Here is a 26,852-nt window from a genome sequence, read left to right as displayed (position 1 = left end):
TACTCATCGATAGCGATATTTTCCAACAAGCCAGGGAATGCTTGCAGAAATTGTAAACTTTATTTATTGATTTGTGAAGAAGATTTTGCGGACTGGAGCATAATGAGCGGCTACCGAGGAATAGGGGGTGGCGGCTTCCCGTACAGAAAGCCGGCCAGCTCGGGCAACAACATGAATGCCGTGCCACCGCCACCGGTGCTGAATAGTCGTGGATATGTGCCAAGGGGAGGAGGTGCGGTTGGTGCCGCCGGTCGCGGTATTCCACCGCTGCCATCGGCCAGTGGCACTTCCAAGCAGGGCTACACCACGCTGGACTCCATCAGTCAGTACACCAACTCCACAAACTTTGTGGGCAAGCGCAAACAGCACACGGACGACGACTACTTCGACGAAGATGACGAGCAGCAGCAGAATCACAGGGAGCTGGAGCAGGCGTACATACCAGCACCAGGATCACCTGGGGCGACAGCAACGGACAAGAAGCAGGAGGAATCCGACTCGGATGAGGATCCGCTGGAGCAGTTCATGGCCGGCATCAACCAGCAGGTGGAGAAGGAGAAGGTCCGTGCGGCCACACAACAGCCAAAAGCCACCAGCGCCCCGCAGCTGGAGAAGGGTGTGCGTGGTGACATCGATGACGAGGACGACGAGGAGAGCTACTACCGCTACATGGAGGAGAATCCCAATGCTGGGCTCCGCGACGATGGCTCCGACCAGGAGATCGAGTACGACGAGGATGGCAATCCGATTGCACCGCCCAAGAAGAAGGACATTGATCCCTTGCCCACCATTTACCACTCGGAGATCGAGTACGAGCCGTTCGAGAAGAACTTCTACACGCCGCATGAGGAAATTGCCACCCTGGACGAGGAGGGGGTCCGCGAGCTGCGGCACACTCTTGGCGTGAAGGTCACCGGTCCCTCACCGCCCAATCCTGTGACTTCTTTCGGTCACTTTGGCTTCGACGAGCAGCTAATCAAGGCCGTGCGAAAGGCGGAATACACACAGCCCACGCCCATTCAAGCGCAGGCGGTGCCCACAGCCCTGGCAGGCCGAGACATCATCGGCATTGCCAAGACGGGCTCTGGCAAGACGGCGGCATTCATCTGGCCTCTGCTCATGCACCTGATGGATCAGCGGGAGCTGAAGCCAGGCGACGGGCCCATCGGGCTGATCCTCGCCCCCACCCGCGAGCTCTCCCTGCAGATATACAACGAGGCCAAGAAGTTCGGCAAAGTGTACAACATCAATGTGGTCTGCTGCTACGGCGGCGGCTCCAAGTGGGAGCAGAGCAAGGCGCTGGAGCAGGGCGCTGAGATTGTGGTGGCCACGCCGGGCCGCATGATTGATATGGTCAAGATGAAGGCCACCAATTTGCGCCGAGTGACCTTCCTGGTGCTGGACGAGGCCGATCGCATGTTCCACATGGGCTTCGAGCCGCAGGTGCGCTCCATTTGCAACCACGTGCGTCCCGACCGTCAGACTCTGCTCTTTTCGGCCACCTTCAAGAAGCGAATCGAGCGCCTGGCCCGAGACGTGCTCTCGGATCCGGTGCGCATCGTTCAGGGCGATCTGAATGAGGCCAATCAGGACATCACACAGTCTGTGTTCGTCTTCCCCAATCCGCTGCAAAAGTGGAATTGGCTCTTGTGCCATCTGGTCAAGTTCCTCTCGGAGGGCAGTGTCCTGATCTTCGTCACCAAAAAGGCCGATGCCGAGACTGTGGCCAACAATCTACTCGTCAAGGAGCACAACTGCCTGCTGTTGCACGGCGACATGGACCAGGCAGACCGCAACAAGGTCATCACACAATTTAAGCGCAAAGAGTGCGACATTCTGGTGGCCACCGATGTGGCTGCCCGTGGCCTAGACATACCGCACATCCGCAATGTGGTGAACTACGACATTGCCAGGGACATTGACACGCACACGCATCGGATTGGTCGCACGGGCCGTGCCGGGGAGAAGGGCAATGCCTTCACTCTGGTCACCGACAAGGACAAGGAGTTTGCCGGCCATCTGGTGCGCAATCTGGAGGGGGCCGATCAGGAGGTGCCCGAGGATCTCATGGAGCTTGCCCTGAAGAGCTCCTGGTTCCGCAGCTCACGCTTCAAGCAGGGCAAGGGCAAAAAGGTCACAAAAACATACACTGGCCTGGGCTATCGCGAGCCCCCACATGGCGGCGGTGGCAGTGGCGGCAGAGAACGGAGAGGCTCCAGAGACAGAAGCAGCTCGGGAGATCGTTCACCACCATCGCGTGGCAGCTCGAGGCCAGGCAGCAGCACCGATAATCCCTTTACCAAGGAGCCAAGACCCGCCTCGAGTGGCGGCCCAGCCACAGATCGCTATGCGGCGATGCGAGAGGCGTTCCGAAATCAATACAGCTCACAGTTTAGGGCCTCCAGCGATCGCACTTGGGAGGAGACAGTGCCCCAGACGGGGGTGTTTGCTGCACCAGCACCGCCGCCAGCCCCAGGCTCTTCATCATCCTCCAGCAGCAGCAGCGGCAACAACAAAGATGACTCGAAACGCGCGAAGAAGAGTCGCTGGAATTAAGAAGAGAATTGAAAGTCTTGAGGAACTCTGTTTATTTCTTTATATTATTTATGTGTATTTGCTTTTGTTCCATCATTTAAAATTACAACTTATGGACTACATTTAAACATATATATATATATATGCGTGTATATATGTATACTCAGATATATACCTTGTTCATTACAATTTACGTTAGTTAAATACTCGTATGTACAACGCTGTCCGCTCTCCGCTCTCCTTTAATCCCTACTTCACACCCTCATTGAAGCATCATCAAAAATCGGATCATCGTGTGGGATCCACAAAATAAAAATTCCTTTCATTATTAATTGTAATCTTTTTATATGTGTATTTTATTTTGAATAAAATCACATTTGCGCATCTCTCTCTACGTACTCCCTCCACAATTCTTACTTCGACTCTTCTTTATTCAATTCATATTCTGCCTGAAGTGCGGGAGTTGGAATAGTCCCTTCACCATAGGTAGTGTTTTGGTGTGGAACAAATCTTCCTTTCAGTTATCGATCTTGAAGCTAATTGTTCTTTTTACGAAATATTGTTTTACAATGAAACCACTACGAATTTTGTTTTCTTTTTCTGTTTACGATATACATACGTGTATACTATATAATAATTGTAATATGATTTCTTTTTTCATTGATATAACATTGAGAGAAGAGATTTGAGATTGATTTAACTACCACATTGAGGCGATTTTAGCGTTTAATTTTCGTAATTTTCGATTTGTTTTCTTGTATAATGTAAGCGCTGGAACGGAGGGGAGGAAAAAGCTTGAAAATTTCGCTATATTTTTGAATATTATATCGTATTGTATTTCTCCTCTAAATATATTAAATTTTAATATACCTATCTTTTATCGCTCGCGTTCGGTGTGTGGGTATCATACATATATTGTTCGTATATATATAAAAATTGGTCCATTGGTAACCACATCGTACGAAACACAAATAGAACAACTGAAAAACAAAACATAAATAATACGAAACTAATATTGGAATTTGTGTTCTCGAAATAAAAACCCAAAACAAGACAAAAAAGAAACTATAAAAGTCCCTTACCGTTTTTTAATTTTTTGAAATACTTTTGCTTTTTCATTTATTATTATCATTATCATATATTTGTATATATATGTATATGTTTTAATTAGCTTTGTGTGTGTGTGTGTGTGTGTGTAGGGGAGAGGATGTGTGTGGGCATTGGGTATACTTGTCGCATATATAACATACATCATATTCCATTTATTTACAATATATTTTAGAGCTAGCATTAAATTTGATTTACACTTTTAATAGTTGTTGTTTCCCTCTACACTCCACTACACTCCACCTCCTATTCTCACCTATTTATGCGCTTTCTGTTTTAGTTTGCTCTGTTCCTTATACATACTTTTCTTTTATGTTTTATCTTCTGTTTTTCGCTATGATTAATATAATTCTTAATAATTTTTTCTGCTTTTTGTGTTAAATTTCGTTTATCTTTTAAATCAATTAATCTTTTATATTCTGTAGATTTAGGCATTCTAAAAATAAACTAAAATTATGCAACAATTAAAATGTAAATGTTTGTTTTTTGTTTTTATGTTTTGTTTTTCATTTTATAAATGTAATAAAATTGTTGGGATTTTTTGTTGTTGTTGTTGTTGTATGTATTTCTAATTTTTTAATGCTTTTTGCTTTTGTTTGCTCATGCTTCTTCTTTCGAATCGTTTCTGTAAAACTGTTGCTGATTTTCCATTCTCCTGGTAATACTTTGTACAATATATATTAAAAAAATAAAAACAGAAACAAGAAACATTCCACAACAAAATTAAAATTCTTTTAAAATTATTACGGGGTAATGCAAAACGAATAAAAGAGTGTATGTAGCGTGTGACATATCTGACGGCATATCTCGATTTCGATATCTAAATAATAATATTTCTGCTGCTTCTGTCGGAAAAAAATTACACATTAAATTCGTAAATTTCATTGAAGGAATTTTCATGCTCTCAACTAAATGGGTTTTCTGTGCTTCTTTCTCATTCTCTTTTTGTTTTCTTTTTTTATATGGTATAATGACTGTTTTGTTAGTTTTTTTATGCTTTTTGTGGTACATTTTTTACGTTTTTTTCTTGTTGTTGGTTGCTTTTTTAAATTAAATGCCAATTAATTTAATTAATTAATTTTTAAATCACATTTCATTGTTTTTCAAACACGGGGGCAAATACACAAATTGTTGCTTTCTGCTGGCCGCTGCTTGCTGTTGTTTGTTGTTGTTGTTGTTTCTCAATTGTTGCTGTTGCTTTTGCTTTTGCTTTTGCTTTTGCTTTTTCTTAGTGTGAGGAAACGAAAAAATGTTTGAAGTACGCGACTTTTGCTCTGTAGTGCAGATTGTTTTTCTTTTTTGTTTTTTCATTAAAATTAATAATACTATATACAATTTATGGTATTTCTGCCATTACTCCTTCATCATTCTCCTGCATTCTCTCTCTCCCTTTCCCTTTCCCTTTCCCTTTCCCTCTCGCGCTCCCTTTAGTCGAACAATGTGGCCAGCAAGTCATCGCTGGCATTATTGTTGCTGCTGCCACTGGAAGGAGGCGTATTGAGGTCTGGCTGGGGATCCAGGTACGAGAGAATTTCCATGGGATCCACATCTTGCAGTAGCTACAATTAAGAAGAAATAAAACTATTAGCCAGAGTTCGCCTGAGGCTCTCCTTAATCCTTCAACTTACATTCAGATCATGCGCCGTGTCATTGATGCCTGCCGTTGCCGCATCGAAACTCTGCAGTTCGGCACTCAGATCCGTCTCCGTGAACTTCAGCTGCGTCTGGCTGTTCATCAGGCTGTTGAGGAGCTGCTCCTGCTGCTGCTGCTGCTGGTTCTCTGCACTACCCATGCCGCCACCCATGCGACTGGGCGTACCCGGTGTCTGTGGCGAGTTGTGGCCCGTGCTGCTGCTGTTGTTATTGTTGCTGCTGCTGGCATTGGGTGTGCCCCCACTGATGGGCTCATTGTGGGAGGAGCTAACACTTGGGGGTCCACCCGGTGTCATCGGATGGCTGGCCGCACCAGGCGTGTGCGGTGTATGGGGCATCTAATCGAAGAAAAGAAAGCAGCAAATAAGCAACCATCTGTGGGTTTTGGCTTGTGTCCTAGCTTACCTGATCGCTCAGAGACTTTTCCATGGCATTTAGTTGATCCAAAGAGTTGACACCGCCATCGCCATTGGACAGACCGCCACTGCCATCGCTGTGGTTGCCACTAAAGTTGTCATAGCTGCCGCGATTGCCACTGGAGAGAGAGATTATTGATGATTATTGGCTGCCCTGACAGAGGATAATTTTAGGGTTTACTCACTGCTGATTGCCCATCATATTCCCACTGGCAATGGAGTTCATGTCGTGCATATTGTACGGACTCATCGCCTGTGAATTGTCCCACGTGGGCAGCTGTGTGGAGCCCGGGGACATCACCTTGGCCATGTCATCGCAGAGTTCCTGCTTGACGACAGGCATCAGTTCCTGCTTGATGGCTGGCATCACACTGGGACCATTGCTGCTGATGGGATTGCTAGTAGGAACATTCGAGGGGGTAGATGCTCCTCCTCCACTGGCAGCGGATCCACCAACTGCCGGGGCGTTGGGCATGCCGCCGTTGTGCTGCAGAGCCCTCCAGTTGGCAGACGAGTCAATGATCACCTCATCCACATCCGAGTTGCTCAGCGTGTTGAGAATGGCCCAGATATACTGATCGATCTCCAGGGTATCGGTGATGGCCGACTTGCTGCACTCCGGACAGCGCCAGGAGCCACGCTCGCTGTTGATCATCAGATAGGCCTCCAGATCGAAGCATTGCACGTGCTTGCACTCGTGCCCCCTGGCAGGCAGGCGTATTCGAGACTTGGTTATGGGGCACTTCAATGAGATCTTGGTGCACTGCTGCGATGGCGACACATCCGAGCCATTGCCCACCGCTTGGCCATCGGGTGGCAGGCACAAATTTCGCTTGATCTTCTGCACGCTATGCTCCAGCGGCAGCAGATTGCGTTTGTGCAACGTCTGCAGCACTTGGCGCACGGATGGTCGATGGACTAGTTGCAGCACAAACAAATGTGACTATAGAGAGGGGGGATAACGAAGTTTAGAGAGTGTTTCGTGAGGGATTTCTAATGTTTTCCACTTACACAACAACAGGAACTGGCCGTCAGCTGTAGGGTATTGCGTCCTGGCTGGCACACAGCCTTCAAGTAGAGCGGACGCAATGCCGTGCTATTCTTCTCGGAACGCTCAATATTCAGTGGCGTGGCATTGGCGGAGACGGTGACGGTGTGCGGCCAATTGGTGTTCATCTGTCGATCATCCTGATGGAAGCACTTTAACTGCAGCTCCAAATCGGTGCTAAAAGAGGGAAAAGATCCAAGATAAACATCGAACAACTCTGTAGATGGGATCAATTCAATGACTTACCGGCACATCAGCGTATTGTAGACATTCTGCTTTAGATGGAACACATGATTGCTCACAGACAGATTGTGCAGCAGGCGGAACGGTGCCAAAATGATGCCATCGCGTACCGGGAATGTCAGTCTCATTTCTTCACCTAAGAAGCGGAGAGTAGAAGCGTTGGATTAGCCACCGATGTCTGCTGATCTCTGGTTTAAACTTACTGTTATCCATTGGTGGCTTTATGTCCGGATTGGGGCTCACATATGGGACACTGCAGGCGGGCGTCAGCGGTGGCGTTGGATTGCCAGGAACTGGACTGTGCTGATAGTTTTGCTGGAAACCTTGATTCTGGTAGGGATTGCCTGTTGTGGCCACACCCGGTCCCGCCGGGCACATGCTGCCGCCGCCTCCTTGTGGCATTCCTCCGCCATTGCCGCCACCAGCTCCAGGATAGAATGCTCCACCCGGGCCGCCAGCTCCTCCGTACCCAACGCCGGGCACACCACCGCCAGCCTGTGGCATGAAACGTTGCTGCTGGCTCATGCAGCCGGGACCGGGTCCCATGCCAGCGCCGGCCATGCCACCAGGACCCATGGGTCCCATGACGGGTCCCCCATTCGGGCCCATTCCATTGGCAGCGGACATGCGGCCGTAACCACCGCTGCCGGCAACCATTGGCCCTCCGCGCCCGTAGCCATTCCCTGCTCCTGCCGCCTGCATCGGCAGCGGCACACCCCCTGCTCCGGGATGCATCTGCTGGCCGCCGTACATCTGCGGCGGCTGCTGCTGCTGCACAAGATTCGGATACACTCCGCCGACACCGCCAACGCCTGCTCCGGCGCCCGCTCGCTTCTGGGCCATGTGCATCTGCGGATGGGGATACGGGGCCATGCGACGCTGCTGCTGTGGCGGCGGCGCCTGCTGCGGATAACCGCCATTGGCCATGCCCTGCATCTTTGCCATGGGATTCATGCCGCCGCCCATCTGCTGGGCAGCCTGCTGCTGCATGGGACTCATCCCTAAGCCACCGCCATTACTTCCAGGGCATTGGCCCACCATTGACATGGATTGCATTTGATTCATGGGCGTCATCTGCAAAGAAGGTGGAGAGAATGGGTTTAGAGAGGGGAAATAGCTGGAAAAGCAGCGGGGAAATGTGAGCTAATTCCACTTCTAGCGAAGGTTTATGCTTCATTTGATTTCAAGAGCTCAAACTCTGATGCAATCATCGCTTAAAAGTTGTGGAAAACTCTGTTTCTGTTTCGAAAACATCTGTCCATTTGGACACTCTCTGACTCGTTTTCTGGTTACTCACTTGATGATGCCTCTGTGGTCCAATGCCGCCTCCACCATTGCCATAGCCCATGCCCATTCCCTGGCTGCCATTGTAGCCGCCCGCCTGCCCATTGGCTCCTCCTCCATTCATGTACTGGGCATTGGACATCATGCCACCATTGGCGCCCGGATGCATGCCGCCGCTCATCTGCAAGGTGGGGAAAAAAGAAGAGAAACCTCGTAGAGAAAAGTTTTGGAAATATTGGACTGCCGCTGGGATCCTTACCTGACTGTAACCACCCATGGCATCCATGCCGGACATGTGCTGTTGCTGCTGCTGCTGCTGTTGCTGTTGCTGTTGTTGCTGTTGGTGTTGCTGCTGCTGATTCGCTGCCACCATGGCAGCTGGATAACCCTGTTGTCCGCTCTGGCCGGTCGAGGTGCTCAAGCCACCCAGAGAGGCAGTGGAGCCGCCTCCGCCTCCGCTTCCGCTTCCGCCACTGGTGCCTCCGCTCGTGAGCGAAGTAAACTCCGAATTGGGTCCAAAAGTGTTGTTCAGGCTGCGCAGGCTGTCGCCTCCAATGAGCTCATTGCCGAGCATAAAATTGCCACCAGCTACACCACCTCCGACACCTAATCCTGCGGATCTTTGCTGGTGATGCTGTTGCTGATGCTGCTGATGCTGCTGTTGTTGCTGCTGCTGTTGCTGCTGCTGTTGCTGGTAGGCCAGAAAACTTTCGCGTTGTTGCTGCTGGTATTGATGCTGCTGCTGCTGCTGTTGGCTGTAGTATTGCTGCTGCTGGTGTTGCGGATGTTGTTGCTGGTGTTGCGAATGATGCTGCTGTTGTTGCTGCTGCTGATCGAGACTGTTGTTGTTTGTGCTACTGCCACCAGGCGGTGAGATTTGGCCCCCTGTGGCTGGTGCCCTTGAGGAGCCCGCCTGCTGGTTCATTTCATCATTTTTCCTGCAATAATCCAAGCAAAGGTAATACCACGAATTAGTTGGCATTCTGACAAGACTCCTATTGGGTTTTGATAACTTTGTGGGCGTGACTGCTGCCGCAGCAGCCGCCTCTCTGCCATACAGCACATGGCAGCCCTTTCCCCAAACATTAGCCAGAATGAGAAATTAAAAAGAACGCGAAAAAAGGCGAAACCAGAAATTTTGATAACCGTATGGAGAGTTTTCAGGAGAGAAACAGACTATGACAAATGGAGAAAAGCCACAAATACATTTTTGGGGGAAAAAACTATCTGCTGAATTCCAGGGAATTCTTTTCTCACATCTTATGAGGAGCCGCTCTTATCGCTCAAAACTTGACTCATGTGCTGCGACCTCTATCGATGATGATGTCAGCCATGTGGGGCCATGGAGCTTATGCTCATGTGATTTCACTCCCAAAGTATACCTCCTCAGCCCCATCCCCCCATCACCCATAGCCATATCTCCATCATCGTCATTGTCAACGTCATTCATGATTGTTGCTGTTGCTGTTGTTGTTGTTGCTGTGGCAATTCCAATTGCATTTTCCATTTTGTTTCTCCGCCATCTCCTCTTTGCTCAAACTTTTGCATTGCACTTGCTCACTTGCCGTCTACTCCTCCTCCTCTGCTTCTCCATTCTCTCCATTCTCTCCATCTCCATCTCTCTGTCTTGATTTGCTGTGACATTTAAGCCCCAAATGTCAAATGGGCTCAGGGCTTACATTTGTTTTTCCATCAGCCCATCCGCAATCCCTGCCCCTGGCCTACTCTATCGAACCATCTCTCTCCACTGCAGGCAGAGGCAACTGCAACGCCAAGCGCGAACCCTATTCCTATCCTCACATTCATTGAAATTGTTGTCGCGCATTCGCGTATTCGTTTTGATGGCGCGACTTTTAAGGTAAAAATAATTAAGCATATTTGCCAGCCATCCATTAAACAGCAAAAGTAATATGAAAAGCATATGAGGCGACAGGCGACAATAAAAACAATGAGAGGCAATAGAGAAACACAAAAAACGCAGCGACTGTACACAGTCGAAGCTGTAGCTACCCTGTACTGGCAGTAAGCGATCAGATTTATACGATTTATACAAATACATTTTAGGCAGAGGAGCCAACAATCACTAAGAAGAGAGGTACAGAGATTGCCTAAACACAAGACACAACGTGGACACACAAATTCAAGCCATACGCAAGTCGAAGCTGCGCATACCCTACAGCTAACATTCACTGGATTTCGTATGCCGACATGAGTACATGTGTACTCCAATTGCCATATGTACAGCTGTATGTAGGGTATGTAGGTGCGAAAAGCAACGGCTGATTCCACTCCGCACACCAACAAACAAAAAGAGAGTAACACGCTCCCAATAACTGCGCATCTACAAAAGCAGCTCAGAGCTCAGAGCTACAACAACAACGGGCAAAACAAAAGCAAATAAAGTTGCTGGAACAAAAACTGACAAAACGTAAAACAACAACAAGAAGAACAAGATCAAGAGAAATAACAACAACAGCAGCAACACAAGAGCGAAATGCAAATAAATAGCACATTGCTAAGCGATTGGCTGATAATCGCATGACGAAAAAGCCCCACAGCCCGGCAAAGTCTACAAAGATCTAGAGGTTGAAGGCAGGGAATGCTGCACAAACAAGGTAAGGCAGGTAGGAAGAGGCACTTCAGTCTCGGGTGAGCGCGAATACTGGGCACCCACTGATATAGCAACTGCCTTACCTTTAGTTCAACATTCCCGGCATGGCAAAAGTTTAGTTGACGGCGCAGGGGGTATAGGGGAGAACCTCAACCTGTGATTGCCGCGCGACTGTGACGATAAATTAGCATTGAGAGTGCTGCCTGCCACTGCTAGCGAGGAGAGTGCGGCAGAGGAGACCCCACTACACTGTACATAGAAACGCAACCACTGGAGTGGAGCGGTAAATAAAGCAATGCAAAGCAGGTCATTAGGTCGTCGGACAGTGGCCCGCATATGGCAGCGAGTGAAGTGACTGTGGGATAGCCAACCTTTAGCATACCTCAAGGCTGCATGTGGCATAGATTTCCAACTCCCTTTATCAAATGTGACAAGCGACCTTCGGCATTGCTTAGATAAAAAGAGAGCAACGCAACCCACATACCGAGATTGTGTGGAGAAGGGGAACCAAACAGTTATTTTCCGATCACATAATCATCATCGTCTCATTATGTGACTTGCACCGACAGTTGGACAAGGGTTCCCATAGCGTGTGGGAGGGGGGCAGAGGACAGACACATCTCTGATGTGACGGCCGCTTGCCTTTGCTTTGCTTTGCTTTGTTCGAATTCTCAGTCTCATTCTGTTTCTGCCTTTTGTACTTTGATTAGATATAAATTTCTTCATTGATTAGATAAAAATAAAGCAAAACAGCAGAGAGAAGAGTGACGGAGAGGGAGCGCGAGCAAAAGTAAAGCAGTTCAGAGGTGGGTGCCGTTCCATTCCGATGCGACACGTGCTTTGGGAGAGGAGAGATACTACTCTGCCTTTATATCGGAATCAGTGCACGATCTCTGGCTACCTCTCTCTGTCTGTCTGTTGCTCTCTCTTTCTAGTGTGGCTTGTGTAATTGTAAATTTGTGCGCACTTTGATTTGCTGTGGTAATAAAAATTATTTCTCATTTGGCACACGAAATGATTTCCGTATGTCCCACAGCCACCCAGTTGCCCACAGCCCAGAGGCGTAGTCAAAGGTGTTTTTGTTAACAGCAAAAGGGGAAGAAGAGGGGGATTGCATATTTTGTGTCTGCACACAGAGAAGATGGGGAACATAATCCACCGATTTTTAATTGACTTTATTTTCACAATTTATGGCCAGATTTCGATATGAATTATACGATTTTTTTGCCGCTGGTTTATTTTTCAGCAATGCGACAGACAGCAAAAGGAAAGGGCCGAAAATCCTTTATGGGATTGAACGTCTGGCAAAGTCTATTATATTTTTGCGGCTAAAAAACATTCTATCTATTCTCTTTTCTGATTTTTCTGTTCCTTGTACTCTCTTTTTTATTGCTATAATTGTTTGCGTGTTTGTTCTTGTTGCGGCGCTGGTCTCTCGCCGCTTTTGCGCTTTTATTTTTACAAACGATAGACGACGGACGACCCAACGACCAACGACAGTTGGCGTCATGTAACAAAACACACACTCATAGACAGACAGACAAGTAATATATACGTATGGACATCATATAGATTATGTAAAAGTGTATTTCCATAGAGAGAGAGAGAGAGAGAGAGAGGGAGGGAGCGCTAGACGAGACCCTGAATTATTGTGGAGACACGTGCGTGGAGAACCAAATGACAGAACCGAACATTGTTTTTAGACAAAAATCAATTTCGGGCAAAGAGTGAAATCATATTTTCCTTCAAAGGTAGAGAGGGGATATCATGCCCATTCCACAAAACCAGTGGGGACAGCGCGAATAGCAATAACACATCAAAAATGTTTGATTTGCTCTCTCTTTTTTCTTTTTTCGTTTTGCTGCCCTTTCCATATGTCCCAGCACTCATCATTCCCTCACACTCTCTCCCTGCCCTCCCTCTCTGGTATTTTCATTGTTTCGCTGCACTCTCCCTTTCCCTTTCCCTCCCTCTCCCCTCCCTCCACCCATGACATGCGTTTGACAGTTGTTTTTCAAGGGTGTTTGAACGCCCTGATGCCCTGTGATCCCCTGAACCACCCGAATAACCGATGCTAAAAACCCACCCCCGCTGTGCTGCTATCCCTCAAATACATTGCACTTCCAAAAATACAAAATACCAAACCTAAAAAAAAAAACAATAATTTTGTTGTAGTTTTTTTTTTGTTGGTGTTCCTTATGGCAGTTGTCGTCTGTCTGCGGATTCATTTTTTTCCATATTTCCACTGTCACGAAACGTTAGCTGTGCTGGGGCGGTTGTTTAGGAGGGGTAGAAGGGGCGGCAGGGAGGACCTTTGTAAGGGATAGTCAGTCCCCGAATTGATGGGTTTTCTGCTGTTCCAGGACTTTTTTCTGTCTGTCTGTCGTAGAATTTTGATGGCGCCCGCTGGTATGCAACACTTTCAGTCGGATAAATTTTCCGCTTTTGTTTCACTTTTTGTCGTTGTTGGGGTGGAGTATTTTTCCACAGAGTTTTCTCTTGCTTTCCCACACGCACACGCACACTCACTCTTGCTCTTGCTCTTGCTCTTGCTCTTAAATATCGCTTTTCATAATTTATTTGCCCCGTGCTACTCGACTTTCATAAATCGCAATGAAAAATGAAAAATAAAAATGCAAATAAATCAACATAATAGACTCTTGGCAGCGGCAAATAAAGCCAGCCAGTAACCACCAGAAACAGGAGCAGCAGCAGCAACCCTCTGGCAACCTCATTCCACATTCATGCAACTGAGGGGGTGGAGGAGACATGCGGAGCATGCAACAAAATATGTATGAAAATCGAACCGAGACACACACAAAAAAATCCAAAGAAAATGGCACAATTTTTGATTAAAAATCCGAATGCAAATAATACAGATGGTCAGTCAGCGTTTCGCATTCAATGGCTAGGAGATGGGGGCATGGGGCTGGGGCATGTACCACAGGGCTGTTGTTGAAATATGTGTAAAAGCATATTCCCCCCCTTAAAAACCGATTCGATCCGATCCGGCAGCAGCCAGCCAGATTCCCATTCTCTTCGACTGCTCTCCCTCTGCATGCAAATGTTTGCCTCAAACTTTTGCATTTTGCGGATTTCAAAAATGATTTTTGTAAATGTTTTACCGCTTGCGGTGGTGCATCCTCACCACTGGAGGGGGGCAGGGAGAATGTGTTTAAAGGGAGTGCTGGGCATGAGTAATATTTGAAATATTGTTGTGCTTCCCGTACCTCCACTCTGGTGTCTCTTATTTTGTGCTTTCGGCACCTGTAACTGGCTTTTATTTTATTACTTATTGCCCTCCTCACTCCCCTCTTCCTTTTCCCATAGATATTGCGTATACGCAATGTGTTTGTGTGTCGGCCATAAAACATTTGCCATAGTTTTTAGCCAAGTATCGCAATTAATCTATTGATTGTGTGTGCGCTTGTGGCTGAGGGTGATTATTTGCATAGTAAAATGTACAATTTGTTATGCACTGCACTTGAAGAGGAACAGCTTTGCGCCACTCGTTTGTGGATTATGGAAGAAGAGACTTCAAAGCGAACAGCGACAAATCTTTCCGTTGTTTTCGTTTTCGTTTTCGTTTTCGAATTCTCCTTCTATTTGTCTTTCTTCTGTTGTTTGTCTTTTGTTTAATTGCTCAAATTGCATTTTGTCGTTGAACTACTCCGATAGCCAGCCAGTCCATTGTTTATGTCTAGATACCTGATTTTTGTAACCGAAAGCATTTCCGCCGTCTGATGATGGGCATTCGTTGGGTTCATGGGTGTTGGTTGAGTCTATGTGTCTGTCGTCTACACGAGGCGTCGTTGTCTCCGTCGTTGGGCGATAAACAAAACTAACAGCAACAGCAACAACAACAACAAAAACCCCCCACACTATGAAGGGAGCAACGTAATGGAAGGGATGGGTAAGGGGGTGGCCTCCCTGTTACAACACACGCGCTAATCAGAACACTAATGGACGGACGGGAGGGCCCCAAATGTGCAGTTCCCTGTACTTCCCCTTCTGCCTGCCCTTTCTTCGGTTTTCCTATCAATCAGTGGGAGCGAGTGTGTGGTGTAAGGTGTGCAAAAAAGCACTCTCTAACACTTATGTGTGCTGTGTGTGCTTTTGTGGACAGACGGACGTTCTAGCTGGTGGTTTGGTTTGGTTTTCGTTTTGGTTTTGGTTTTGGTTTGGGCTTCGATTTGGTTTAGGTTTTTGCGGTTTGCTTTGGGGGCTATCTTATCTGTGGTGCCAGTTTTTGCTTGAAACTAAATTTATGCCAGCGGAGAGGGGCAGGGCGGGGGAAGGGAGGGAGGATGAGGCATGGTATGGGTACTCCACCATACGCGTGCGGATCTATTCCCATTGTCATCGTCGTCATTGCGCTTTTTGGCATTTATCTAATCGCCAATTAAGCAACAAAGCAACAAAGCAACAACACAAAAAAAACCCAACGAAATTCATAAACAATTCGGACGACCAGACATAAAACATTAAAAATAAATCGAAGGCTGCGACTGTCAACGCTTTGCAAATAAAAAAAACAAAATAAAACATACACACACTGCAAATAAATGTATGAACAAAAGTAAAAAGAAGCTGCAATAATTTTTTTTCAAGTATTTTTGCACAAACAACGATAAAGACAGGCCGAGAGGGAGTGAGGGAAGACGGGGGAGAAATATACATAAATCACAATTTAAAACAAAACAAAACCAAAATTGCAGCAACAGAGACAGAGACAACAACAAAACAACAGAAACTCAACGACGAATCGACGAAGCAAAGCCCCAAAACCCAACGCATAAATCGCCAGCAGAGAGGCAGAGACGACGTCAACATCGACAGCGACAGCGACAGCGACTGAGACAGAGACGTCGTACTTGAAAACCAGTTTGTCCAATAAAAATATGTCTACTGGAAGGTACAGCTAAAAGCAACAAAGCAACAGCAGCAACAGACAAGAAACAACAGCAGACAACAGTCAACAGTTTGAAGCAACATCAACTGCTGCAACAGCTAAAGAAAGAGAGACCTGCCAAAGAAATAGTTCCAGAAATGCTATCATCAAAACTGAAAAAGGTCTCGTGTCTCCCATAAAAGATATGAAGATAGCAGAGAAAATGGGACAGGAAGTGGTAGATAGGCGACCTCTGCTCTGATAACTAAGTAATATTATTGAGAAGTGCGTAGAGAGGCGCTCGATGGGCAGGTGAAGCCACCTGTACAAGAATGTAGAATGTGGCCGAAGAGATCACTTTCAGAAGATCCTTCGTATATAAATGGATTAATTCCATGAAACATTCAGGCAGTGTGTGATATTATAACCACAAGAGACCTTGATTCTTAAACTTTTCGATGGTAAACTTAATTTATGGCTGCCTTCCTTTGCTAATCAGTTCGCCCAATAACCTCTCTTCTTCCTCCCTCGCCTGCCCCCCCTCTTTGCACTTGACTTGATTTCCATTCACAAAAAAACCCAACCCAAAACACCAATGCCAGCCACCATTTTGTTTAGTGTTGTACTCTACACACAATGAACGGTAAACAGCGATAAGCAATTATCGATAACTGAACTATTTTCTGCATACCGAAGCGCAAAATTTATGTCGGCCAGGCAGAAGAACCAACGTCAGAACGTGAGAGAGACGGAAAGGTATTCCAGAGTAGCTCTGAGAAACGTAGGGAGCGATTTGCGATTGTTTTCCCCATAGATATAGCCATACGATCTGTGGCTATAATTAGCTTGTCAGCCCAAAACTCTGGCCATTCCCACACCCATCATTCCCATTGCTATTCCCCAAAGGCTGCTGATAACAGTTGTGGGTTGCCTTTGATTTTTTCTGGGGTTTGGTTTCAGGTCTCTGATTCTGGGTTTTCGGTTTGTGTTTCCATCGATTGTGGTTCGTTCCCTGGTTTGTGCTATCTATGAGGTTGTTGTGGCGACGGATAGAGCATATGTACAATTTTTTACTATAGATTGAACTCGTACTAGCACTCGTGTATATCTATGCGAATGTGTGTGTTGTGGTGGGGGTCGGTGCGTTTCGTTTCGTTTCGTTTCGGTCTAGTTTTTGATATCAGAGAGGTACGTACGGTCGGGTCGTTTCAGGGGCTTTTAATTGGGTCGTTAAATGTTTTCGTTTGGGATTCGGTTTTTGTTTTGATACTTCCTTGGGGCTACATTTCGTTTTCAGTATGATTCGGTGTCTTTTATCTATCATGTGACAACTGGCAAGTGCAAGTTAAACTTTCAAAGATCTCTCTCTCTTCTAAGATCTTTGCAGGCGTCAAAAAGTCACCTACTTAACCCATTAATGTTCAATTAAATTCAAATTTCCTGATAAGATATGCACGAAAAGAGCGACAGAGAACTTTCACTCGTTCTCCCTCTCCCTCTCGCTCTCTCTCTCACTCTTCGTGTGACCTTCAATCTTTGTTTTGCTTGAATGAGGGGTTAAAATGTTGTTTGATTTAGGGGTTGCAATGGCTTCGCCTTAGGCTGCTTTTGGTTTACACATGTAACTATTGTTGTGCCCTCGAGTGTGTATTTCGTTACGGGGGTTGCTTCCAGCAGTATATTTCCAGCCCCGGTTTCATGATGATGGGTTTATTAAGCGACTAATATTCATTTTACTCATTCATTTAGTCATTCCTTCCTTCCATCCATCCTTCCTTCCTTCCAACGCAAAGCTCCTCTACTCTTCTTTTTGTTTTTTTGCTCACACTCTCTTTCCCTGATACTTCTCCCTCCAATCCTCTCTCTCATCCTCCCTCCCTAACTCTCGCTCTCTCTCTCTGGAGGGTTGACAATTTGCAAATGGTTTTCCGCGTTTAGGTTTTGTTTTTCAGTCATTTGCTTCGTTTGTATCACATTTTTATTTCCCGTGTGAAAATGGCAAACAGATGAGGCACACCACACACACACACACACACACACACACACAGAAACAGGAAGTGGCTGCCTGCTGCACACACGTAGGAGAAGGGGCATGCAGGCAGGAGAGGTAGCAATCACATTTTTCAAGTCCTTTTCGGTGGTTGCTTGATGGGTTGTGATTTGGTTGCTTCGGTGGTTGATTGATGAATGATTGTTGTTGCTGTCTCGCGCTCAATAGTTTCCCATCCTAAGGATCTGCGGGATCGGATCGCATAGAGTGGGTCGTCTGGTGGGCTGGTGGTGGTTGATGACATTTAGAGGGTGTTTAAGATAAGCCTCAGGGCGTTAATTAACCGATAGATTGATCTGCTGGCTGGCTGGATGTGCCATGACTCGATGATCATTGAACGATGAAATTTGTTTGGAATATGTTTCGGGCGAGACTTTAATTTGGGAAGTGAAATCATTCGATTTTAAATTGATTTTTTGAGTTTTGTAATTTGAGTTCATTGACAGCTTAAATTATTGTGAAATAATTGGATTGTCTTGCAGAAGGGATTTTTCTCTAAATGTCTTTGGTATATGTTTATTAGATTACGTTAATCAATTAATTGGAATTCTTTCTGTTTGCTTCTTATCAATTTCTATTTGATTCCATGCCTTATCGATCATTTTGGTGTACAGTTTTTGCATTTTATAATGAAATATGTTGCTGAATGGATTGTTTCCCGAACAATTGATGCATTTTCTGATGGAATTTCTTGAGCATTCCAGACAAATTTGCCCGTTCAACGGAAGTGTAAGATCTTTTGGTGAATGGTTTTCCTTCTGGGAAGGTTTCCTTCGAGAGTTTTCATGAGAACTGCCTGAAATGCCAGCTGTGTATTCAGGGGTTACATGTCATAAGGGGGCCAGCCATTGCTACCGCTACCTGTCTGTAAAGTATCTTTTGCCTCTGCCTCTGAATCTATCTTTTGCCTGCATGTACTAAATCTCACATTTTGCGAAATGGGTTAAGGTTTACCTGTGGTCGGCATTTTTCTTTCTTTCTTACACACCCGTTAACCGTACGATTTTCCAACCTTTTTTGGTTCAGTCTTTCATCTTTCAGCCTCTGCCGTTTCCCTCTCCACTCCTCACCCATTCCATCCTCTGTCTTTGCCCTCTCCCTCTCCTACTGCCTTTTCTTTTGCTACTTTTTCTTCTTGCCGTCTCTTCTCATCTGCGCTGCGCTGCGCTGCGATGATGAATTACAAGCGAGCCGAAAAAATGTCTGCAAAGAGTTTTTCTCATTGTTACAAACAGAGCGTAGAAGAGCGGCAGGGGTGCGCGGAGGGGTTTGTTGGGGCAGGGGGAAAAAATATGCGTGGCATGTGAGAAAAACAGCAAAAACCAGGGAGACACTGCTGGACGGGGGAGCGACAGAGAGAGAGAGAGAGCATGGAACGGGGGTCGTTGAGGTTGTTGTAATGCTTCGTTTCGTGTGGAGTGACCTTTTTCTTTTTGTGTTGGTTGTGTCTTAGGGTTTTGGGTATTTTTTCGCTGTTCTTCGAACCTTTTCTTTTACAAAAGACAGCGAAGAATGAGAGAAGAAGACTTGGAAGAAGTAGGCGAAGAAAGAGCAGAGGAAATACGAAAACAGAAACACAATAAATTGGGCGAAAACATTGTCGAACTCTGGAAATTGAGTGACGGACGAGAACGGAGGTAGGGAGGAGGGAAGTGTGTTGTGTGGTTGTTGTCTTCGTAGTTTTCCCTAAATGTGTTGTTCCCTGGTGTCATTGTTGAAGAGGCGGCAGGCAGACGAATGTAGTGGCACGCAGTTTGTGTGGCAAGGAGCAAGAGCAAATAGGCAGCAAGAATTTTCGGGGGTACGTGAGCAAAGGCAGGAACAGCAGGGGCAGCGGCAGACAAACGAAGCGGATCTTTGAGAACATTTTCCCTTCTTCAAGTATCGATTCTGCTTATACTTTTCTCCCACCGCTTGTTTGCCTGCTCCAACTTCTTTCCTTCTTCTATGCTTTTCCCTGAAAATAGTTCAATGGAAAACTCCAAGCACACACAAAACGCAAAGCAATAAAGCAAGCAACAGCAGTGGCAGTGGCAGTGGGTCGCAGTCGCACCAGACGACTCTTTGCTGAATGGTTTTCTGTGTGGCTCTTGGGATGGCGATGGATGTTTGTCTGTTTATGTGTGTTTGTGTTTCTGTCTGCCTCTCTCTCTCTTTCTGTATATGTGTGTGTCAATTATGGGTCAGCTGTGCGTGAGAGCGAGGCAGAAAGGCAGCGAGAGAGAGCGGCGTGTGTGACTAGAGAGACGGGTCGGCAGGGAGGGAAACGGGGCCCAGATGAACAGCTGATGTGGGAATTTCAGTGCCAAAAAGTCGGTCAAAGTTAAGACTCTTTAAGATGCACAACAACCTTTTAAAGACTGTCAGAAAAAAATGTTGTGGAAACTTTGAAGTGAATTTCAGGTAAATAATCGATAGAATTTCGCCGAATTAATTAAGCCACAAGGGAGTTTGGATTTTCTAGTCATTTTTACTTATTTTTAATCTGAAAATTAATGGAATTTGTATAGAGCTATAAAGAATAATTGAAAGAGTTCTTAAGCACTTAAAAAACGACACATTATGAGAGAATTTTTCCCCCTTTTTACTCTCATGAATTTGTTTGCCCCACAAAAAAAAACATTATTAGCCACACAATTCTTACAATTAATTAAATGAAGCACAATTATTAAGAATAATAAATGCATTCATTATAAAATATAGTACGGAGGAGTATATATGCACATAGAAAGTAACTTCCAAACAACAAACAAAGTATAAAAAAAACGTGAGAACTTGTACGTAAAAATATCTAAAAACAAAAGCACATTCCATTTAATTATGTTTAATATTTTCTGATTATTTCTTATTCAAAGCATTTCAACAATTAAAAAATGTTAAATCAAAGAACTGTTTGTTGGTACTTAAAGGTAAATTTGTATTGTTGAATGTTTATTTTTAGAATTAGCTGGAGATTATTTATGGCAGCGAATGAATGGATTGTTGCTGGGATTTCTGTATTTCTGTATTTCTGTTTTGATTTGTTTCTGTTTCTTTTTTCTGTTTTGTTTAAGTGGCATTTATTTTTAGATATTTTACCTAAGTTTTCTTTTTCTTTTGGGTTTTATGATGGCTGTTCGTTCGGTTGTTTCTGGGTTCTGGATGGTGCGTTCGGTTCGATTGTGGTTGCTTTGGTTGCTTAGGTTGTTCGATGTTCGATTCTTGCAGGAGACGACAGGTGCTATCTCGTGTTGCTTCTGTTATCAGTTCAGTGGATGGATGGATGGGTTCTCTCTTTTCGCTTTCGACTTTTTGCTTCGTTCGGCGTTTGTTTGCTTGCACTTTTCACACTCTCTGTTTTGCTCCCTCTCTTCGCAAGAGTCTTTCCCTCTCGCTCTCTCTCCCTCTTACACTCTTATCAATTGTCTTTCCTCTCTCTCTCTTTCTTTCTTTCCCTCTCTTTTGTTTTTGGGAGTAGGTTAAAACTTACTTTTTGGAATTGCGCTTCGTTGTTTGTTTGGAATACATGGGAATTTTGTCAAGAATCAATTGCATGGCATCAACAAATACATGGGACAGACGACAAACTTGTCACTTGTCTCTTGTCTATTTCACTCGTGTGTGTGATGTTTCTTGGCTGTTTGTTTGTTTGCTTGGTTGCTTCGACAGTTTTTACAGCAACATTTTGTGGTTCAATTTTTGTGGACGCTTTGAACGTCTTAAGCTTTGGGTTCAAACACTGCACTTTGTACGTGTACGTTTTTGGCTGTGGTTCAAACACTTTTTCTTCTCTTTTTTTTGATGTGCGGTGCGAGGTTCACTCTTTTCTTTTCTTTTCACTTTTTGTTTAGCGGCTCTTGTTTGTTTGATTTTGTGTTGTAAATTTCTGTAGCTTTTTGTTTGTTACGCTTTCACAATTTGTTTGTTGTTGCACAAGTTGTTGTGTTTTCTTTGCTCTTGTTTTGTTTTTCTTGTAATAATTTTTTTTGGTTGCCTAGCAAATCATTTTTTGTAGGTTTTGAAAATTTGTTGTTTAAAATTTTGTCGATTTGTTAATACTGTTGTTGTTTTTGTAGTAATCCAAATGGTTGTTGTTGTTGCTGCTCTTGTTTGTGTGGTTGTTGGTTGCAACAGGAACTGATTTGTAGCACTTAATCCAAAAAATGTGCTCGTTGTTGGTTTGATTAAATTTGTGTAGTTAGTTTTTTTGTTCACTTTTGCTCAAGTCACAAAAAGGTATTTTTTGTTTAGTGTTTTCACTAAATATTTGTTGATTTAATAATACTCAGACACACAATTGTATTTTTTTGTATTTTCTCCGTATTTGTTCAAATAATTTTTGAATATTTTCGATCGCGAGACACAGAGAGATTTCTCGGGTTTGTTTGGACTTGTGTGTTTTCTGTGATGATGGCCTTTTGGGTCGGACGCGTGCTTCGGCCGGAACGACGACGACAACACTCGACGGCAGCCAGAAAGGAACTTGAACAACGCAGCGCTCTGACCGTGGCGACAGCCAAGTTAATACAAAAATTTCCGTTGTTTCGTCAGTGCAGCGACAGAAGCGAGGTATTGCGGTCTCTCTCGGTCTCTCGGGTGGCTTCGTGTCGCTTGTCGTTTTCTGTCGGCTTTCAGTGTGAGTGGAGTGGTGAAACGAGATAGTGCTGTGCTCTCACGAGAGTTTGCGTTGCTTATTTGCATTGCATTGCCTACAGAAATCCTCGTACTCGTATGAATGCCAGTTTAAGCCACTTGTGTGAGTGGGAATTCCTCCTCCTGCAGCAGCAAGAGTCTGTAACATGTTCGATGTACAGTCGGCTGCTCTCGTCTCTCCCTCTCTTGCACAGTCGCTTGATTTATTTCAGGTCGGACATTTGTATTTCGTATTCATTTTGGTCTGTGTGTTAAGGGGCGACGACGCGCGAGCACTTAAGTAAAATAATAATTACGTATACGTATGTCAATTTGTTTGACTTTTGCTTTGCCTCTGCCACGCTGCTACCATTTCTGCTGCCACAAAAAGTAGTAGTAGTAGTAGTAGGTAGTAGATTTCTACTACCTTTGTGTAGCGGCGTTTGTTTTGAAAGCGCTCGTGCGTGCGTGTGTGTGTGAGTGTGTGAGTGTGTGTTTGAAGAGCGTTAAGTAGATTTTTCAGCACATTTGTCTTAATTGTTGTGATTTGTGGTTGATTTACGAATGATTTACGGGCGGGCCATGCAAATTTCGGGTGAAAATTAATTGTTTTTTAAATGTTTTCGGGAGCTTTGCATAAATCGTTGTATGAATATATTAATATGTGTAATAAATAGTTATTTATGGATCAATTATGTAGTCGCTAAATATATTTATTATCTTCAAACACTCAAACACCCATGTTCGCCTATCTCTATCTCTTTCTATCACTCCCACAAACACACACACGCATCGACTCTTCTCTGCACACTCATTCACGTTTGAGTGGCCGCAAAATGGAAATACTTTAATTAGCCGAATAAAAAACATTTAACAATTTAATCTGAGCATATCAATTGCCCTCTCTTTAACACACACGCACACACACGCTACACATGTTTATACATTTCACGCTCGCACGCTCTCTTGGCTGCTCTCTTTCTCTGCCCTGCTGCCAAAATCCACTCCCAATTTATCACTCAATTAGCACAGAAAAATGTAGCAGTGTATTTACTACGCTTCTGCAGGCGGCTCTCTCTCTCTCTTTGTCGACAGCCTGCCTCTCTCTTTGGTTCGAGGCGGCTCGGTTCGTCGTGTGTGCAGCTGCAGCGCACAGCGTGAGAAACTCTCGTCGGCTTTTTGGTATCGGGTGTTCATCTCAATGAAATTGTAGCATATTTGTTGCCATATCGAGATTAAATTTTCAAAACACAAACGAGCACAGCACGTTGTCTGAGCAAAAGAGTGAGAGAGAGATACTCCGAGAGAGAGAGAGAGAGAGAGCAGTTCGTTTGTATGCGTGGCTTGTAAGCTTTTGTTGCTTTTGCTCGGTGGGTGGTGGTGGTGGTGGCTGAGTTCGGTTGCGTTGCGTTTGGTTTGGTTTGGGTTCGTTGGTTGGGGTCGAGCAGCGTCGCGATTTATTGATGATGTTGACGCCAGCTGCGCAGTCGACTGCGCTGCTGAATGCTTGGGTTTGATATGGGACAGAAGGGCAGAGCGGCTGAGGGTGGTGGCCGAGTGGCAGAGGGCAGTGTTAATGTGTTTGTTGCTCTGCCATCAAATTATGTTTTATTTTATTTAAACATGTTCTGCCTTGCCTCGATTTTTGGCAGTCCTTGTCATAATTTTGCGTGCGAGAGAATGGGACAGCGAAGCAGTGTGCGAGAGCGCAGGCAACGCTTCGTCCTGGCAGAGGAAGTCTTTTTTTTCAGGTTCGAGTGCGACAGAAACAACGACAGACGACAGTTGTGCGATGTGCGATGATGATGATGACGATGATGGCATAGCGGCGGCAGCGGCAGCTTCATTGGGTTATGCTTATGGCTTTGGCTTTGCATTTACGTTTGCATTTGTGTGTGTTTTGGGTACATACATATATGGGTACATACATATATGAATACATAAATACATAGTCTGTATGTATGCCACGTCTCTGTGTGTGTGTAAAAAGGAAGTGTACTGCGTTGTTGTAGTCGAGTCGTCATCGTACGCTGTCGCTGTTTCTGCCGCTGCTCTGGTCCGGTGTCTGTCGGTTTATGCACGTGTGTGAGGGTGTATGGTGTAGGGGCGGAGCGGGGTAGGTACAATGGGTTGGCCACTGTCTATCTGTCTATTTGTCGGTTGCCTCTGCTCTTTTCTCCTCTGCTGCTGCTGCTCCTCCGGCTCCATCATCACTCAACGAGGAGTATCTGTATCCGTATCTGTGCCTGTGTAAATGCGTTGGTTGTTTGGCTCCCCACCTCACCCATCCCACCCACTCTGAGTGGTCTCAGAAGCCTATCCCTTGGCCCTGCGCTCCTGTGCGTGGTGTTGTGTGTGTTCTAGTGTGTGTGTGTGCCGTAGCTGTTTATGTGCGTGTTCATTCCTGAATGTTCCTGTTCCCCCGTGGCTGCTCCTGTTATTGTGACTGGAAGTCGTAGTATGGACATACATATAGGGTGTTCTGTCCCCTAACATTCGTTAGCTTATGGCATAGGCCCCTATTCCTAAGCCGGAAACACCTTCCTTCATACAGGGTGTCATGGGAGGCAGTATATCTTATGGAGCAGAGGCATTTACCTACAGGAGGTGCAAATCTTTATACAGGGTCACAAAGTCAGGAGCCTAAACAGAGTGTATAATTTATGGATATTCCCTATTCCATCTCAGTCCATACAGGGTACTAAAAGAACATTAATTCCTTAATTGTCTTTCCCTTAATATCGTTTACATCAAGTTTAATTAACCCTATCTCACCCTGTATGTCAGCTAAAAGCGGCTGTAAAAACAATTTAATGCATAAAACGACAAAAATCTGGTTTTCACAAAACCAAAACCAGAGAGCCACCAAACACCAACAACACCAACAAAATCAGGAACAAAAGCAACAACACGCTGTGTGGAAAGTGCGGAGGGTGGTAGTGGGAAGGGGCAGGAGGGAGTTAGGAAGTTCCTGCCTGAAATAAGAACACTCAGCTGCAGCAGCAGCGGCAGCAAATGTTGAGATTACACTGAAAGTAACTGCCAGCCAGCAACAACAACTGCAGCAAACAGCAGTGGCAGCGACCGAAGCAGCGACTGCGACAGCGGCAGCGACATCAGCCGAGTGCAGCGCATTCGAGAGTGCAGTGCAGCAGCACTAAAATCAATTATGTAGCCAGAGTAAAGCAGCGGCAGCGCAGCGCAGCAGCAGCGTGAAAATAGTAGTGGAAAAAAAAAGAAGAGAAATAGCAAAGCAGCAGACGACAGCACACAGCAGCAAGCAATAGGCAACGGATGAGAGGGTGAGTGGGTGGCAGAGAGGAAGGTGGAATGGAAGGAGAGCAAGCAAGTGTCTGTTCGTCGTTCTGTCGTCGTGTCCGTCAGTCGGCAAATATGTTGCGCATTTGGAAGTGAACGAGTAAACGGGATAGCGATAGGCGAACGAGAGAGCGAGCGCGACTGCTGTTGGCTGTTGTAACTGTTGTTTTGCCGATGTTGTTGTTGTTGTTGGGGGAGTTGGCTGCTGGGGCCGAGTGCAAGGCTTATCAATCCAAAAGGTGAGGCAGTTTTGCAGCTATTCCCCGGCCAAAGCTGCTGGCCTTACCTGCCGTTGAATATTCCCCTGCCCGAACTCTAGTAAAATGCGTGCAAAGGCAAAGGCAAAAGCCAAAAGCAGAAAAAATACAAGAAAAAAAAACACTCACAAAGCAAAGGCAAAGGCAAAAGCAGAAGCAGTAAACGATGAACTTTGCTTGTCTTGCTTTTGTTGTTGCTCGACTCGACTCGACTCGGCTCGGCTCTGCCTGCGGCGCGGCTACGGCTGCGGCTGGTTTGAGTTTAAGGCAGAGACACCTTTCCACGTGCACGGGCAGGCAGCGTCTCTCCTCGGCCCCTCCCTCACCTATCACTGCACGCCTGGCAAAATAATCAGCGAAATACGTAGGAGAAAAAGAGCGTGCAAAATTATGCTGAGTGCTTGGCTGGCTGCCACACAAAGTGAAAGAAAGGCAACGACAACGTCTTCACCGCCGCCCTACCCCACTCCACCGCCCCCTGCCAGACCACCTTAATCAGTCGCTCTCTTTCGCTCACTCTGTCTGTGGCGCTCTGTGCTGCTTGTACTGTTTGCGAGCAGCATAAGCAGGAAAGGAATGAAGGAGCATTGGGAATCGAAGCTAAGGATACCCTTGGATAATTTGAAGATTTGTTCATATATAAAGTCGTTTCCTTGCTAGTTTTGCATGCTTTGTCTGGTAATCATCAAACCTCCTCTTATCGAGGGTACCAAAAAAAAGAGCATGGAGTGAAGAAAAATCAACGAGGGACTTGGAGCAACAGCAGCAGCAGTGGGAGGGGGTTGTGGCGGGGCTGTAGGGGGGCGCTTGCCGGCAGATACTTTGAGA

General features: G+C 45.7%; 2 protein-coding genes across 3 annotated transcripts; one reads left to right on the top strand and one right to left on the bottom strand.

The window, feature by feature from the left end:
- Nucleotides 1-10: 10 nt before the first annotated feature.
- On the top strand, nt 11-2,873 carry LOC117586832 (ATP-dependent RNA helicase DDX42). The gene has a single exon (XM_034277113.1). It carries the CDS (start codon nt 103-105, stop codon nt 2,554-2,556), a length of 2,454 nt encoding a protein of 817 aa, XP_034133004.1. The 5' UTR covers nt 11-102; the 3' UTR covers nt 2,557-2,873.
- Nucleotides 2,874-4,870: 1,997 nt separating this feature from the next.
- Nucleotides 4,871-21,688, bottom strand: LOC117586824 (zinc finger MIZ domain-containing protein 2). 2 transcript variants are annotated; one of them, XM_034277104.1, is made up of 10 exons: nt 20,917-21,688; nt 8,546-9,224; nt 8,300-8,467; nt 7,206-8,076; nt 7,006-7,138; nt 6,723-6,936; nt 5,897-6,654; nt 5,701-5,830; nt 5,271-5,633; nt 4,871-5,201 (listed from the first exon to the last, which is right to left on the bottom strand). In XM_034277104.1, the coding sequence occupies exons 2-10, from the start codon at nt 9,209-9,211 to the stop codon at nt 5,070-5,072; spliced, it is 3,435 nt and encodes a 1,144-aa protein (XP_034132995.1). In that variant the 5' UTR covers nt 9,212-9,224; nt 20,917-21,688; the 3' UTR covers nt 4,871-5,069. The 2 variants fall into 2 exon arrangements, with proteins under 2 accessions (XP_034132995.1, XP_034132994.1); XM_034277103.1 differs by having other exon boundaries at nt 21,308-21,688.
- Between the last annotated feature and the right edge of the window lie 5,164 nt (nt 21,689-26,852).

This window comes from Drosophila guanche, unplaced genomic scaffold (assembly GCF_900245975.1).
Source record: "Drosophila guanche unplaced genomic scaffold, DGUA_6, whole genome shotgun sequence".
NCBI lineage: Eukaryota > Metazoa > Arthropoda > Insecta > Diptera > Drosophilidae > Drosophila > Drosophila guanche.
The sequence above is the reverse complement of the archived record's forward strand: the minus strand, read 5'-3'. Positions and strand labels throughout refer to the sequence as shown.